General features: G+C 42.2%; 1 protein-coding gene across 1 annotated transcript in view; it reads right to left on the minus strand.

Annotated features, from left to right (window-relative positions):
• Positions 1-2,209: 2,209 nt before the first annotated feature.
• Positions 2,210-18,714, minus strand: part of LOC120937111 (gamma-aminobutyric acid receptor subunit rho-2-like) — a 119,065-nt gene continuing 102,560 nt past the window's right edge. The window contains exons 4-9 of the mRNA XM_040350091.1: positions 18,289-18,512; positions 16,313-16,395; positions 12,103-12,243; positions 10,097-10,249; positions 8,452-8,648; positions 2,210-2,959 (exon numbers count right to left, since the gene is read on the minus strand). Coding sequence (XP_040206025.1) covers positions 2,648-2,959; positions 8,452-8,648; positions 10,097-10,249; positions 12,103-12,243; positions 16,313-16,395; positions 18,289-18,512 — 1,110 coding nt within the window. The 3' untranslated portion in view covers positions 2,210-2,647. The remainder of the gene's footprint in view (positions 2,960-8,451; positions 8,649-10,096; positions 10,250-12,102; positions 12,244-16,312; positions 16,396-18,288; positions 18,513-18,714) is intronic.

Raw genomic sequence — 18,714 nt, forward strand, 5'->3', positions numbered from 1 at the left:
AAAAAGCACAGGTGTATGCAGCTCTGCAGGCAGAACGAAAAACACATTCAAGTCTGCAGCACAGTAGCTAAGTGGTTAGCACTTCTGCCTCGTAGCACTAGGGTTGTTGGTTCAAATCCCAACCACAGCACTGCCTGGAGATTGCATGTTCTCCCTGTGCCTGCATGTGTTTCCTCACACACTCCAAATACATCCAAATTGGCCCTAGTATATGTGAGCTAGGGACTTTTTAATGTAAGCTCCTTGAGGACAGGGACTAATGTGAACGTACAATATATATGATAAAGTGCTGTGTAAATTGGCAGTGCTATATAAGTACCTGTAATAAATTATTTCCAGGGAGCTCTCATGGGAGAAGGTCTTATTTTTCTGAACAGATGACTAAGGCCGGGTACACACGAACAAACATGTATGGTGAAAGCGGTCCGTCGGACCGTTTTCACCGTACATGTCTGCCAGAGGGCTTCTGTACGATGGTTGTACACACCATCGTACAGAAGTCCGCGCGTAAACAATACGCGGGGCGTGTCCGCGTCGTTGCCGCGACGATGACGCGGCGATGACGCAGAGACGTGGGCGGGCCTGCCATTTAAAGGCTTCCACGCATGCGTCGAAGTCATTCGACGCATGCGAGGGACGGCGGGCGCCTGGACATGTACGGTAGGTCTGTACTGACGACCGTACATGTCCGAGCGGGCAGGATTCCAGCGGACGGTTTTAAAACACGTCCAGGAATATTTGTCTTCTGGGAAAAGGCCCGGCGGGCAAATGTTTGCTGGAATTCGGCCCGCTCGCGCCCACACACGACCGAACATGTATGCTGAAACTGGCCCGCGGACCAGTTTCAGCATACATGTTTGGTCGTGTGTACGGGGCCTAACAGGTAGTGGCTACTTGCTTTGCACATGCATCTATGGCAATCTAGCACAATTTCCTAGGCATCATGTACACGGGACGTTTTAAAACGTCTCCTGAACAATTTAACTTGACAGATAGTAACTGAAGTTTAAAAACATCCGTAATGCCGCATTTAGCCATGTTTGCATTTAGAAGTGTTTTTTACATAAAAAATGGTCAACAAATTTTCTCCATTAAAAATGCCTGTAAACAAAACACTGCTAAACGCGTGTTACCGCGTTTAGCAGCGTTTGTAGGCTGTTACAGGCAATTGGCATTTCAAATGCCTCTTTAAACATCCGTCCTGAACGCATTTTTTTGCTTTCCAAAAAAATGCTTCTAAACTCAACTGCCTAGAAATTACTATAAACGTCCCAGTGTACATGTACTGATAAGATAACATAGAGGAGAGTTCAGGGGCAGCTGAAAAAAACGCCCAACTGCTCCTGAACATCCGTTTACCAGCAGAAGTGTACATGAGGTCTTATTGTTTCAATATTGGCTTTAGCAGCATTAGTGTCAGCTGGCGCAATGACGCTTACGTTGCTAGTCAAAGTAAAGTATAAATCATAAAAACTGTGCAGATCTCATAAAGTGCATGTGCAAAATCTGGCATGCATCTCATTGGTGGGCCGGCACAGAACAAAGAGGAAGTAGCCTTCTTAACTAATTTCAAAAGTTCATGCATACTATATGAAAATAACACACTGAGATTTTTACACCAGCCAAGTGACACCCGTAGCTGCCTGAAACCCAGAAGTACATATTTTTTTCCGTTGAATTATCACTTTACACCGCTGGACCATGTAAGATATAAGGAATCCTTTACACAAGAAGTGCTCCCCCCCATTTATTGACACGTAGATCTGGGCACTGCTCACAGCTGGAAAGGTATGAATTAGAAGACATTCTTACTAAAACCCTAACTGCTCTCTTGGTCTTATATATAAATTTGGTGTCAAGCAGCAAACATCTTTGCCTGATTGGCATTAAGATGAGCAATTTGTTTCTAACATTTCTTCAGGATGCCATTTGGGTAGGAAGTTTGATGTTTGAGCCAAGATATGTAAAAATAGCGGCGCTATACCGTCGGAATTGCCGCGGGATTCGGCTGCTAGCAGTGCGGTATTAACCCCCGCTAGCAGCCGAAAAAGGGTTAATACCGCCTTCAATGCGCCTCTGCAGAGGCACATTGCGGGCGGTATTACTGCGGTTTCCCATTGTTTTAAATGGGAAGGAGCGGTATACACACCGCTCCTCTCACCGCTTCAAAGATGCTGCTTGCAGGAGATTTTTTTCTCACCCGCCAGCGCATCGCCTCAGTTTAAAAGCCCCCGCGCTAAACCGCCTGAAAAACTCCTCAGTGTGAAAGGGGCCTTAGTGTTTGTATTTAAGAATCTATTTAATTGATGGACTAGAAATTTGTCTCCACATGGGGTCCTTTGTTGATTATGTTCAATAAAGACGCCAGAAATACATACATATTCTAACAGCAAATGTAAAAATAAAAAAAATCATTCCAGTCAAAAATTGTAAATGCAAAAATGTAAATTAGATTGCATTAGGGCATTTTTATTTTATAGTTGTAAAGTAACATACCATTTTATTGAGGTATTTGTTCTTTTAACGGATAACAGCAATCATAATTAGCAATTATAAAATAGTAAAGGCATTTAGTCTAGATCCCACATTCCCATTATTCACATGGTGAAAGAGTCTTAAATGTGAAGAGAGTCCTTCACTACAATTATTAACAGAACACAGACCAATATATCAAGTTAAAAAAGATAAAGGACCCTGGAAAGATCATCCTTGAATATGTATCAATTGCGTGGGTATTCTGCATCAGCCGCAAGCCAACGTGGCCCTTGCGTGCTTTTTTCCTGGCGGTACTAGACTTTGGACTCAAGGTCAAATGCACCACCATTTTGTCCTGCTTCTCTACGTCTTCCGGGGCCGGGGGACTTTTAGTGTATCCAGCCAAACTGTTGGTTTCAGGGTCACCATACACTCCATCCAGCATCATTGTCTTTGTGTGAGACATCCCACATGTGCAGGGAAACTGAAAGGGAGACAGGAAACTATGATTAGCTCTATCTTACTATTGTGAGTTTATAAACAAGAAAGTTATTTACACAGCTCATTGCATTTCTGCATACAACAAATTGCTTGAAGCATATTAAGCAGCTAATTAACTTTGAATTGGGGATTTTTTTTTTTTTTTATAATTTAAAAATAATGAACTTAAATTGTAACAAAGGATATAGTGACCTTAATTAAGGTTCATAATAAAATTCATATCTGTGTTTGTAACTTTCTAATTACACATTTGATTAACATATTTTGTTATGCAAAGCTTTTTTTAATATATGAAACATATTGACTATGCCAGCATGTAAGGTCAATTTGGGAAATGAGATGTTTACAAATATTGCTGAAAATATAGTAGAGCATCTGTAAGCACACACTAATATCAAAGCGTTTATTTAAGTTTTTCCATAAATCTATGCCCCAAGCTAATTCACAGCGGAGAATTGAATAATATCCATTACAGATAGTCATTTTCAGCAATGGAATTAAAGACACAACAAATGCAAAAAAGTACATGCTAAAAATGTACATGCCAGTCAGTGCTTCTCTCTCACGTAGAAACCACCCTTGGCCATGGCTTAGATATTTAAGTAGCAGCGAGACCAGAGTTGCAATCAGAGGGGTACAGTTACTCCTACCATAGTGGGTTCTGGCCCCATCGGGTGAGCAGGGAGGCCCAGACCCGTCAGTCATGTGGCAGGCAAAGGAAGAAGCTGGGCTGTTAGGAAAGTTGGCAGAATGGAGGATGGAGTAGGGTGAATCTGGGGAGGAGGATCAGAGAGATGTGAATATAGAGAAGAAGGGGGACTCAGATCACGCTCTGAGAAGTGGAAGACTGCTGAGTGCGGGACATGATTAGTGTATTTGAGATCTTCATCACATTGCCTTGTACTGATCACTGATATTCATGTGGCAGGCAGAGGAAGAAGCTAAGTTGTCAGTAGAGTTGGCAGTCGGGAAAATAGAGGGAATGAGAATTGAGGTAATGCTGGGTGGGAGGACAGGAGGAAGGATGACTGCACTAATCACATGCTAGGCAGAAATACCAGTTAGGCCCCGTACACACGTCCGAGGAACTCGACGGGCAAAACTCATCATTTTGCTCGTCGAGTTCTGTGTGAAGCCACCGAGGATCTCGGCGAGCCAACTTTCCTCATTGAACAACGAGGAAATAGAGAACATGTTCTCTATTTGGCTCGACGAGGAACTCGTCGGCTTCCTTGGCCGAAAGTGTACACACGCCGGGTTTCTCGGCAGAATTCAGCTCTGATCAAGTTTCTGGCTGAATTCTGCCGAGAAACTCGGTCGTGTGTACGGGGCCTGAGTGTAGGACATGATCAGATATAGGATCTCTATCATTGCCTAGGACTGATTACTATTAGCTAGATTCAGAGAGACTTAGGCTGGCGTATCAGTAGATAGAATTTGCATTGGCGCTAATTTAAGCGTATTCTGGTAACCAGATACGCTTAAATTAGGCTCAGATACGAGCGGTGTAAGTGTCTTACACCCTCGTATCCTAAAGTGTAATTTTTAGGCTGACCGCTAGGTGGCGCTTCCATTGCGGTCAGCGTAGAATATGTAAATCACTAGATACGCCTATTCACGAACGTACGCCCGGCCGACGCAGTACAGATACGCCGTTTACGTAACGCATAAGCAGGCCTAAAGTTATTCTATCAAATAGCTGGAATAGTAATGTTAAGTATGGCCGCCATTCCCGCGTCGAAATTTGAAAATTTTACGTCGTTTGCGTAAGTCGTCCGTGAATAGGGTTTTACGTCATTTACGTCCACGTCAAAATCAATAGGACCGTGCAACGTACTTAGCCACAATGCATACTGGGATATGTAGGCGGACGGCGCATGCGCCGTTCGTAAAATACGTCAATCACGTCAGGTCAAGCTCCATTAACATAAAACACGCCCCCTCAGCCAAATTTGAATTAGCCGCGCTTACACCAGCCCGATTTACACTACGCCGCCGTAACTTAGCAGGCAAGTACTTTGTGAATCATGTACTTGCCTCGCTAAATTACGGCGGCGTAGTGTAAATGCCATACGCTACGTCGCCGCAACTATGCGCTCGCCAGCCTGAATCTAGCTATATGAGAGGAGGTACATCCTGGAAGAAAGGGCAGAACAAGCTCTCTTGTAGATGTAATAGTTACAGTGATGATACAAACCATTTACCACTGATACAAGTGCTTACAATGATCAGCTTCTTCTTTTTTTTTTTTATTAAAATACTTTATCCCAAAAGGAAATAATTGTTCCTGTACGTACATGATTATAAAGTTTAAGCTGGAGTTCAGATTGAGTTTGTTAGTGTATCTAAATCTGCTAGCATATTTAACTCTCCCCTCCCCTAGATTAACAATGCTGCTCAAATTTGCCCCCTGTGTAACTTCATCCAGAGTGGGGTAACTCTAATGCGGGAGGTGTGTTACTGGCCAGATCAACAGGTAAAAACAGAGGGGAAAAAAAGCCTAAAAAAGAAAATGAATGCAGCCACTTTATTTAAGGATTGGCAAGCTGCAATATATTACATTTTTGTTTTGGGGTTTAATATCGATTTAAGCACCATCCGAATTATCCCATCAGCTCCTCTCATTATTAGATTTTACACTTTTATTTCATTCGGAGATGCAGTAAAACTATACCTAACTTCTAGGTAAAACAGCCTAGTAGTTTTTTAACCCTTTCATTACCAGAGGCCACTGATTCCCAGATGTCCAGGCTAAATTTAGTAGTCTTGGCAATCGTTGTTTAACTTTACAACACCTCTATGACTTATTTGTATACCTGAATATTTTTTTTATGTTTTAAGGACATAAAAGTTTTTGGTATACTGTTTTAATGTAGACTGTGTTCTGGCACGATGCAGTGCCATTTTCCAGGTTCAACTATTATTTAGCAAATGCTGGGCCAGATCCACATACCTCGGCGCATATATAGGCCGGCGTAGCGTATCTCAGATACACTACGCCGCCGTCACTTAGAGCGGAGGTTCCTTATCCACAAAGAATTTGCGCCGTAAGTTACGGCAGCGTAGTGTACATGTGTTGGCGTAAGGGCGCGAAATTCAAATGACTAAGATGTGGGCGTGTTTTAGGTTAATTCAACTTGCCCCCACGTAAATGACGTTTTTTTTTAACGGCGCATTCGGCATCCGTGGGGGTATCCCTGTGCGCATGCTCAAAATCACGTCGCAAATAGTCAATGCTTTCGACGTGAACGTAATTTACGCAAAGCCCTATTCGCGAACGTTTTACGCAAACGACGTAAACAACGGAAAATTCCGACGCTGGCCCGACGTCCATACTTAACATTGCGTACGCCTCATAGAGCAGGGGTAACTATACGCTGGAAAAAGCCTAACGCAAACGACGTAAAAAAATTCGCCGGGCGGACCTACGTTCTGAGAATCGGCGTATCTAGCTAATTTGCATACTCTACGTGGAAATCAACAGAAGCGCCACCTAGCGGCCAGCGTAAATATGCACCTAGGAGCCCTCTGCCGGATTCAGGACAGCAGTGCACCGCCTCCTTGTCCTCCTCTCCCACAGCATAAGGAAAGGCTATGGATCGCGAGGGGGGGGGGGGTTGGGCGGTAGTGTCGGAGGAGAGCCACCTATCCTGTGCAGGGGGGGTCTGGCAGTGGATGGAAGGGAAATAGGGGGACTGGGGGGTGTAGTGCCAGTCTTGCACAGAGGGTATGATTCTGCAGCAATCCAGTGTGTTCCAGCAATGAAATGGTTAAAATGCTGGCTGCAAATGTAAACCAAAAGGCTACATTTTAGGAGTCACACATTAAGAAGCCATTCAAAATAGATGGCACTGCATTGCACAAATGTGCATACCACTGTGTGTGTGAGAATGGAGTCACTGGCTAAAGCCGTGTACACACAATCAGTTTGTCTGATGAAAACAGACCGATGGAGACTCCAGTGATTAATCTTGATGTGGTAAAAAATAAAATTTCTTGGATCATGGTCAATGAAAAATTGAACAACATCCTTAAAGATAAACAAGCTGTATTTGACAAGGTGTGGTCCCCTTGGATTAATTACCTCCAAACACCATGATACCTAAATCTAATTGACAATGAGACTCGAAGAATAATACATGACTCCTGCTTTGCTTTGATATGATAACCTCAATACTTCTTCTTTATATCTATTTTCTCCTCCTCTACTTACTCATCTGATTAATATTCTTTCAATTTATTCCCTCTTCGGGATTTATGAACCGTTCAATTCTAAAATTAAAATAATATTCGTATCCATTCAAATTATTTTACTATTTTATATTGTTTATCTTGCATACTCTTGTTGGTAACAATACTCACTTATGCAAATTACTCATTCACTGTGTAACTGCAGATGTATGTTTACAGTTTGTAACTTTGTTTGAGAATTGAAAATTTAATAAATATATTGAGAAAGAAAACAGACCGATGGACCGTTTTCATCGGACAAACTGATCGTGTGTGGGCCGCATCGGTTTGTTTTCCATTGGTGAAAAAAAATAGAACATGTTTTAAAATTTTCCTATGGATAAAAAAAAACGATAGAAAAAAACAATCGTTTGTGTGGAATTCCATCGGTCAAAAATCTACGCATGCTCAGAATCAAGTTGATGCATGCTCGGAAGCATTGAACTTCATTTTTCTCAGCACGTCGTAGTGTTTTACGTCACCGCAATGGACACAGTAGGATTTTTTACCGATGGTGTGTAGGCAAGACTGATGAAAGTCGGATTAGAATCCATCAGATATCCGATCATGTGTACATGGCTTGAGACTATAAGAGGAGCAGGTAAACAGTACAACAGACAGCAAGATATGAAACTCCTGAAAGTGGCGCCAACAACTGAAAACCCCAAGTTTTCCAAAGGTGGGGTCTAGCATGCGTTTGCAGATCCCTTTTTCAAACACCATTCTGCCTGTTTAGATTGTTATATGGTCCAGATCAGTGGGGGGGGGGGGTGTAGTGCCAGTGGATCGCCACTTTGATCGCTCAATCATAAGATACGAATGAGGGGGCCAGGTCTGTTTGCCGTAAAACCCCCCAAAAATTTTAACCACCAACCGTCACTGATATGTATATATAATTAAAGACGTCCCAAAATACTGCTTCAGTAAAGCCAATGGGGGTTATTTATGAAAGGTAAATCCACTTTGCACAACAAGTGCGCTGCAAGTGAACTGAAAGTGCACTAAAATAATCACTGTTGTTCATTGATTGAAGTTGACCTTTGTAAGTATTTTGGCAATTGAGGTATGTCAAGGAAGACACCTGACCAGAATTCACTTTCAGATTCACAACAAAGGGAATCTTTTGCATCCTCTACATATTATTAGGTCATTGCTCATTTAATTAAGTTTTCACAGAACTGTGTTCATAACAACAAAACCAACAAAACATATGTTAGATTATGATATGTCCACAAGTTTTCTTACCTTATCTCTCATCTTCCTCTCTTTTCTCTCTTGCACTGTAGTCAAGTAATTGACAGCAGCATATTCCAACACCGATAGAAAAACAAACACAAAACTAACCCACAGGTATATATCAACAGCTTTAATGTATGATACTCGGGGCATGGAGGCGTTCACTCCGGTAATGATAGTTGACATGGTCAGCACTGTTGTTATACCTGAGAAAAAAAAAAGGAAACCAAGATATGTTAATACAGATTCAAACCCACATTAAACCCACATATTATCTCCAAACTCCATTTACTTTGGCACAAAATACCCATATACAGTACTGGAATGGTTAAAAAGTGGGAAAAAATTATAAATGTGCTTGATATGCTGTGTAAGAACCATAAAACTCAACAATTTATTTCAAATATAATGTTCAAAATCAGGGGCCAGAGCACTAAGGAGAACACAGACAGTGTATGGAAAGCATTGATTCCAACTGAAAACAGTTACGGCATGAGTTGTACTGACAGCAATCAAAAAACCCTATAGGTCATGTAGCATTTCAGTGGTGTACCAGGACAAGGTCAATAAAGTCTTTATGTAGCCAAATGGTAGCTTTGTTCTTTACAAAACCATCACATACATCGGCGCATATTTATGCCGCCGTAGCGTATCCTCTTTACGCTACGCCGACGCAGAGCAGAGAGGCAAGCACTGGATTCACAAAGCCAGTGCTGCCAAATCTGCGCTGGGTTTCCTAGACGTAAGCCGGCGTATGTGGAAGTGGGCGTGAGCCATGCAAATGAGGCGTGACCCCATGCAAATGATGGGCTGAGTCTCAGACAGATACGTATAATGAACGGCGCGTCCCGTGGAAGCATCCCAGTGCGCATGCTCAGAATCACGTCGGTACTACTCCCTAAGATATGTAACCTACGTTACGATGAACGTAACCTACGCCTAGTCATATTCATATCCTACGTAAAATACGTCGGCTTGTGTTCCCTGGTGCAGCCCTTTGCATGGATGCTGCTGAGTTACACTTGCTTTATGGGGCATAACTTTACGCCGGACGTATGACTTTACGCGCACTGCGTCGGGCGGACGTTCCTGAATCGGCGTTTCTCCCTCATTTACATATGTGAATAAAAAATCAATGGGTGCGCCAAATATGTCCAGCGTAAATATACGCCCACTCTACGCCGGTGTAGGCAAGTTACGTCGGTCGGATGAAGCCTATTTTCAGGCGTATCTTGTTTTTTTGAGTCCGGCGCATAGATACGACGGCGCATATTTGCACTTACGCGGCGTATCTGGAGATACGTCGGCGCAAGTGCTTTGTGAATCCGGGCCCATGTATATAAGTTTTGGTAAGTTCCATAAAAAAATCTTCTTATCAAAATTAAAATAAGCATAGATGGACCAGCAAAGTGGTTTAGTGCTGGCATGCTCTGCTTGGGTCCTGCTCAGAACACTATCTGCATGGAGCCCGCAAGTTCTATCTGTGCTTTCAAGAGTTTCAACTGGATACCCCAGTTTCCCCCTACATTCCAAAGACATACTGGTAGGCTAATTTGGCTCCTGTCTATATCTTAATATTAGGTATATATGAAAATTATTTTACTGCACTCTTCTTTTCTCATCCATCTGTACATAAAGAGGATTGCGGCCTTACCAAGGGAAACTCTGGCAGGAACGGCTCTGCGATCTATCCAGAATGAGACCCAGGAAAGCATGACCATAAGAGTTGCAGGGAAATATGTTTGCAGTAGGAAGAAAAAAATGTGACGTCTCAGTGTAAAATTAATATACAGCCGGTTGTACCACCCTAGAAAACAGAGCATTTATATTTTTATTAAAAAAAGAACATAGGAATTAATTTATTAGATGTGTTAAAACTAGAGTATAGGAGCCACATATAATAAATCTATAGGCATCACACATTGAAAAATAGTGCATAATGTTGAAGTTGATATATTTAGCTGCATTTTATTAATAATTTACAAATAAATTCTGAAAAACCTTGACTGCATACGTTTCACACAGTGTTTGCTGTGAACCTCTAAATCAACTATTGTACAGACAACAGTAACCTATGTTGTTGAAGAGAGCCTACCTGTGTGCAATTAAAGTGTCGTATATACACAAAACAATTTCAATAGATCACTCTCACGGTCTTTACACAAAAAGAAAAAAAAAGTCCCAGTTGAAGTTTTCCTGATCTAAAGTTTAAAGGTGCAAGAGTGACTCTTTAATAGGACCAAAATAGACAAAATAACTTGGTACATACAGTATGTGGTCAGGCTGCCTACTGATTTGTTTTACTTCCACTAGGGGCAGTCTGATCATGATCAGAAGACTGCCCCAACAACATGGAAAGTGGATGCTTTTCTGTATCCAATACCTGAGTGGATTTATCCTACATGCCCATATAAACCACTGTATCCAATCACTCCAATCACTCAAAGATTGTTCAAGGCCCATTAACTAAGACCCTTTCACAAAGACATTCTGACCAGGTCTACCTGTCAAGCATTCAGGTGGACCTGATCGGAAGCTCATTGCAGGTTAAAAGGTAGGTGGATTAAATTGGACTTTTGTCCCTTTATATTCGCCAATCTCCAAGTCTGTCCAGGTCCAGAGAAAAAATAAATAAAAGTACTGGGCCAGATCCATATAGAAATGGAAAGGGGCAGCGTATCAGAGATACGCTACGCCACCGTATCTTACCTGGCTTTAAGTCGAATCCTGGAAGAATTTGCGCCGTAAGTTACAGCGGCGTAGTGTATTTCTGGCGGCAGAATTCAAAACGGCGATTAGGGGGCGTGATTCATTTAAATGAAGCGCGTCCCCGCGCCGATTGAACTGCGCATGCTCCGTTTCGAAATTTCCCGCCGTGCTTTGCGCGAAATGACGTCGCAACAACGTCATTTTTTTAACTTAGACGTGACTTACGTCCATCCCTATTCACGGACGACTTACGCAAAAAATAAAAAAAATTCAAATTTCGACGCGAGAACAACGGCCATACTTAACATGGCAAGTCTATCTATACGCCGCAAAATAGCAGCTTTAACTATACGCCAGAAAAAGCCGACTAGAGACGACGTAAGAGAATACGACGGCCGCGCGTACATTCGTGGATCGTTGGAAAAAGCTAATTTGCATACCCGACGCGGAAAACGACGCAGACTCCACCCAGCGGACGCCGAAGTATTGCATCTACGATCCGAAGGCGTATGAAGCCGTACGCCTGTCGGATCGAACCCAGATGCCGTCGTATCTTGGTTTGAGGATTCAAACTAAAGATACGACGCGGGAAATTTGAAAGTACGCCGGCGTATCAGTAGATATGCCGGCGTACTCTCTCTCTCTGGATCTGCCCCACTGTGTCCATTTTTCTGGCCATAATGTGACTTTGCAGAGGTAGCACACAGTCCATTTCCATCCAGCAGCTCATAGATCCAACATGTGTCCACCACAGTCCACTGACAAAATGCAAACAAAAAAAGCTGAACAGCTCAGATGTCACAAAATGAACATCATCCCATTCAGATCAGATTTGGCAGGGGATCGACCCAAAGATCCCCTGAACAGAGCAGAGGGGCCCTGTGTAAAAGGACCAGTGTCATGTTATACAGTATTTATGACTATTTTCTTTAGTTCCGTTGTTCACGTTACCTGTGCTACTGTAGAAGGCTAGTCTAGACGTAGTATGGAATTTTTGAATCAGGAATTGAGATAGTGAGATCTTCTCATCTGTTTTTAGGGATTCATTTCCATTCTTCCAGTAGAGCATCAGATCTTCATCAGTATATGCATCTTTAAATAAAAGAATGTTAGATAAACACCCATAATTTGTAAAACCTCACAGGTTCAATTTACATTTACAGTGGTTGATTTTCATTTCCTAACAAAAATTTAATTACACACTACAGTGAAGCAACAAAGACAACAACTCAATTTAAAACTAGAAAAAAAGGAAAAGGTATACATGGGCAGGGGAATATACAAAATTTCTGAGCACACTTCAAAGCTAGCCTTCATATGTGTGCATATTGCAATTACATTATAAAAAAAAAAAAAACTTTTATATTACATTAAGGAAATTCAGTCAATTTGTAGTTGTGGTGCTTTAAGCTGGGACCAGCAAATGATGAAACAGGACTCTTCTTCAGGTTTCTCCCCCAGCATAGAGGCCCAAGAAAAGAAGAACTGGATTGCTCAGAAGGCCTGGGAGGCAATGGCCTCTGGAATCACAGCCTCTCCAGGAAGCAAGTCTGGGAGGTAAGGGACCCCTCATACACTAATCTTTTCCAGAAAAGACCCTCCTAGACAGTCCAATTATTTACCACTTACTCAGCCCACATCACTGGCACAAACCTCCCAGTGATTGGCCTGGGTGAAATAAATATTCATAACCCACAAACATTGTAAGTCCTCACTCTATCTACCGAACAACACTCCCCAATCACAGGCAGAAGCAGGGCCGGCCCTACCATGGGACCCGATGGCACCATTGTACCAGGCAGCACTTTCAGGGGGGCAGCAAATTGCCGCCCACACGCCATCCCATTCCGCCAGCTCCACTCTCCACTCCACTGTGGGGCTAATTGCCGCCCGACCGCTCCTCCCGTTCCGCTCTCCGCTCCACTGTGGGGTTAATTGCATGAATAGAGCCATAACAGGTCATTTTTATACTCCTATATACATGTATAGAGCCATGATAGGTCCACTTTAGTTATCATGATATAAAATAATGGATGGGGGGGCATTTTGGTGGGCGTAATTTTTTTTTGGGGGGGGCAGCATTTCATTCTTGGTACCAGGCAGCACAATGTCTTGGGCCGGCACTGGGCAGAAGCAATGTGTTGGGCTTGGGAGAAACATAAAAAAAAAACAGATAAGAAAAACATAAATTATGCATAAATTATGCAGTGAAATAGCTCAGCATCATTGACTCCTTGTGGGACAGAGTAGTCTAAGGCCCCATGCACACTATTAGATTTTCTGCAGATTTATGTCTTCAGATTTACCAAAACCATATACTATGAGGTCAAACCTTAGGAGTTTCAATTTGTATGCAATCAAGCAGGCTCTTGCACAACATAGTTGAAGGTAAATCTAAAGGAAATTGAATAATACAATTGGATCATGTATGGCCAGCCTTATATGGTCTTGTAGTTTTAAATGGACTTTGAGTAAGAGACTAACAAATGAAAGCACAACTCCAGCCAACACATGTTATAGGGGGACTATACAAAGAAATGTTGTGTTTATGTGAGTGAAAGGCTGCATCACATAGCTTTGTAAGTTTTGATTTTTCCTATAGTCCTCCTTAAATGTTACACTGTAACACAGATTTCACTATGGAAATAACCATGCTCAATAATGATCTGCAGTATCCAGATACAGAAACTTGCCAAGAGTTCCAATACAGACAGCTTAGCCTGTAGACTGTTTTAAATAACAGCCCCAAAAGTATTGTTTTTACACTATTGACCACATAAGTTTATAAAGTATAAGCATTTTCTGCATTACACAATGATACTGCTTCTTACATAACAGTATCACTTAACCACTTCCCGCCCGCCATATAGCAATATGACATGCGCAAAGCGGTTGCATTATCCTGACTGAACGTGATATGATGTCTAGCAAGGTAAGCCACTAGTGTGTGCCGGTGGTGGCTCGCAGCGCGGCGATCGATCCCAGTAAAGAGCCTATGACGTAAGCTATTTACTACGTGATCAGCTATGTCCAAGCACAGCTGATCACAGTGTAAACAGGAAGAGCCGCAAATCAGCTTTTACTCCTCTCGCGCTGACAGGCTGTTTTTATTTAAGGAGCAGTGATTTTATTGATGCTTCAAGTTAAACAATAAAAATGAAATATTCCTTTAAATATCGTGCCTGGGGGGGGGGGGGCCATCTTAGTCTGCCTGTAAAGTGGCGCATATGTGCGATGTGCAGAACATGCCGCAACAATAATGACCTCTGTAAAGGAAAAATATTAATTTAAACTTGCTCGTGGCAGTAATGTATTGCCGGAAATATAGATCTTTGGGTCTGGTATCGATTTTAAGGGTCCCCCCAAAATCCATACCAAACCCTTATCAGAGCATGCAGCCTGGAGATCAGGATAGAGGGGCCGAGCAAGCGCATGCTCTCAACATGGGGAGGGTGCTTTGGGGTGCACCCCAAACAACCTTGTCCCCATGTTGATGGAGACAAGGGCCTCTTCTCGACAACCCTGGCCAGTGGTTTTCGAGGTCTGTGGGCAGGGGGGGCTTATCGGAATCTGGAAGCCCCTTTAACGAGGGGGCCACCAGATCCCGGCCCCCCTATGTGAATGGATATTGGGTACATCGTATCCCTACCCATTCACCCAAAAAAACATCAAATAGTAGAAACCACATGAGACAGTTTTTGACAATCCCTTTATTAAAAAAAAGTGTCCCGCAATGTACATCCATCTTCAATCACACCGCCAGTCAGACCCAAAAAATAGAAAAATAAAAAAAGCTCTGCCTCGATGGGAGGCCTCCCGGCGACTGCTGTCTTTTGGGGGCCACCCACTGATGTAAACAGATGGCCCTGCCCCCTCTGATGTCACATGATGTCAGAAGGGACAGGGTTACTCGGTTACGTCAATGGGTGGCCCTGTCCTTACATATATAACAGTTGTCAAAGCCAAGAGACAGCAATCGCGGCGAGGCCTCCCATCGAGGCAGAGCTTTTAAAATTTTTCTATTTTTTTGGGTGGCGTGATTAAAGATGGATGTACATTTTTTTTTCTTCTTTTTTAATAAAGGAATTTTCAAAAACTGTCTCTTGTGGTTATTACTTTTTGACACTTGTTTTTGGTAAAATGAGTAGGGGTATGATGCCAATTTTTTATTTTATTTTTTTGCGTGGAGTTCCCCTTAAAAACTATGCCTGACCCAAAATGCCTGGTATGGATTTTGGTGGGGACCACACACTGTTTTTTTTATAAATGTTGGAGTGAAGTTCCCCTTAAAACTATACCAGACCCAAAGGGCCTGGTATGGATTTTGGGGGGACCCCACAGCAATTTTTTTCTATTCTGTCATAGAGTTCCCCTTAACCACTCTAATACACTGTATTATATACTCTGCACTGCACTATATACCCTGCACTGTATTATATATACTACACTGCCTGCACTATATATTCTCCACTGTATTATATATACTACAATGACTGCACTATATATGCTGAAATGTATTATATATATATACTATACTGACTTCACTATATACTCTGAACTGTTATATATACTACACTGACTACACTATATACTTTGAACTGTATTATATATACTACACTGGCTGCACTATATACTCTGAACTGTACTATTTATACTACACTGACTGCACTATATACTCTGAACTGTATTTTATACACTACACTGACTGCACTATATACTAACTACCTGTCTAATCTCTATTCATTCACTATATACGGCTGCCATGTAAGCAGCAGCCGTAAATAATGTGGGGCGTGGACTTTGCCCCTAAGCCATGATTGGCCAAAGGCACCCTTCCTTTGGCCAATCATGGCTCTCACAGCACATCGTGCTGTGATTGGCCAAAGCATGCAGCACAGGTCAATCAGCAGCCGTCAATGCACTGTGTTTGTTTGTTAACGAACAAACGAACAGCTGATGTTTGAGTTAAACTTACGTTTGACTCGAACATCGAGCCCATCCCTATTAGCAGCCTAATTATTTCTCTAAAGACAGGTTTCTTTCAAGGCTTCTGTTGGTTCAATTTCAAAACATAATGGTTAAAGAAAATGCACAACATTTTGCATGGATTTGCATTAGTTGTTTATTTACTTTTTTTAAAACCTTTAAAATGGCTACTCACAGCTTTCGAGCTCCAGGGTACAGGTCTGGGTGTCCAGAGGAAAACGACTAAAGTCCATGTTACACATTGCTGTCACAGTGATCCTTTGTAGTAATAAAAAGGATATTGTGTTTAGAATATGATGTGACAGAATTATCCGTAAACATATTTCTAACACTTTCTCTAATTTTTATTACTAATACAATGCCTATATTAAAAATATATGTTTATTAACTTAATTAATTGTGTAAATAAAGATCTAAAATGATCTCCTACCTTCCAAATTTCTGAGATGGGAACAATGGACACCTGTTAGCAAAAGCATGTAGGCATAGGCCACATCCCCCCAAAAATATTACCGTATTTATCAGGGTATTGCGCATTCCGGCATATAGCGCGCACCCCTAATGTGGACCCGCAATTCCTGTAAAAAAAATGTAGTACTTACAGTTTTGGTGTCTTGCGTGGCGTCCATCGGCGGCCTCGTCGGGTCCGGCGTTCGTATGCGGCTTTGGTGGTGTCCTCCCGGCTTCTCCTGCGCTGTCTCCCCGTCGAATTGCCGCTGCACGCGCTCAGTTTGAATGCCTGCGCCAACATATACCGAGTGCAGTACACTCGGCTACATTTGGCCAGGCTCGGCTTCGCTCGTGCTCACGCTCTGTGACGTTTATGTGTGAGCATGAGCGAAGCCGAGCCTGGCCGAATGTCGCCGAGTGTACTGCATTCAATATATGTCGGCGCAGGCATTCAAACTGAGCGCGGGAAGCGAGTATCGGCGTATATCGTGCACCCACGATTTTCCCCTTATTTTAAGGGGAAAAAGTGCGCGGTATACGCCGATAAATACAGTAGTTATACCCACAAGTGCTTTTTTTTTACCATAACTATTCCTTTATACTGGCTTTTGAAATTTACCTTAGATTTCCACCTAGCTTTCTCCTGCTCCATTCTTCTGTTATCAGCCTGATAACTCCTGACAAGTTCTCCGTCAACTGAGATAAAAGCAGCCTAAAATTTGTGTTGGGGAGGTTGCTATAAATAGATTAGCACTGAGCTGAACGATTCAACAAACAGCTCTGAAAGTCGCTACCTATGAGGAGAGGGGGTGTGTGCCTTTCCTCCAATCAGCTGTCTTGGCTGTATGCCCAGGCTTCACTACAGTGCTTACCAGGAAGAGAAAATCACCTAACATGATGTGCACTTTCTAAAGAATATATAAATCTGAAAACAGCAGATATACATGTAAAGCTTATGTAGGGAGATTTGTTTCATCTCTGTGCATCATCTGAGGCTGTTCACTTCACTGGGTGTATGGAGGGTTTACATCCACTTTAACTGCACACTTAGATTTTGGAAGATCCATATGTGCAGAAAGTGAACCCCCCCTACTGATATCTCTGGAATTGGACAGCCTTCCATCTTATTATATCTATTCACTGCCACGATCTGTTGTTCAATGTCCCGTATGAATCAACCATATCTTGAATGGTTTTATTTATTTTACATCAATTACAAGGCACTTACCATCTGGTAAGCATTCTGTTCACATGTTTTTCTCTCCACTCCATCGGCTATAACTAAAAGCCTTGGCTAGCCCTGTATTTCCCTGAACCTGCCCACCTGCCCCGTGAGGGTCCTGTACTGTTGAACAAGACTGCACTGTAACAAGCTACCACGTAAACATCCTCCAGTACAAGCATAATTTCAGAACATGTACTGTATGTGTCTGATGATATTCAGCACAGAATATACTTATGCCCCATACACACGACCGGAATTTCTGATGGAAAAGTCGGCGTTTAGATAGAGAACATGTTCTCTTTTACTCCGATGGAATTCTGTCGGAATTCCGATGTGATTTTGGTCAGACAAAGGTCCGACCGTGTGTACGGGGCTATAGAGGCTTTCTTTATAATTTCACACACTTAGCTAAATGCATTAGTACTGTAAAGCACATACCTTATATTTTCAGAAAAAAATTATATTAGGATAATCACCTCATGCTGTATAAAACCTGTCCATCTGGATATACTCGTAGCATAATGTTATCTGTTGTTGTATCATGTATAAAAGATCTTTTTGAATGAACGAAAAAGACATCAGGCACCCATATCTTCTTTACAAGTCGACTGTCAAATGTCATACTCTTGTTGGTGCTACTCGGGAAAGACAACCGCTCATCCTTCCAGTAATGTCTCAGGTACAGTGTCATAGTGAAGTCCTGAATGGAGAAAAGGAAACCTACCTGTTAGTCATAGCTAATGATTACATATGCTCGACAGTAATGTCATTTAAAGTGTTACTAAACCCAGAACCCTGCATTCAATATATATGGTCTCCCACACTACACAAACCATGTAAATGCAGTAGTTTTAGTAAATATAAACTGCTAAATACCTTTTCTCATCAGAAGGCTTGTGACT

Source organism: Rana temporaria, chromosome 4 (genome assembly GCF_905171775.1).
Source record: "Rana temporaria chromosome 4, aRanTem1.1, whole genome shotgun sequence".
NCBI lineage: Eukaryota > Metazoa > Chordata > Amphibia > Anura > Ranidae > Rana > Rana temporaria.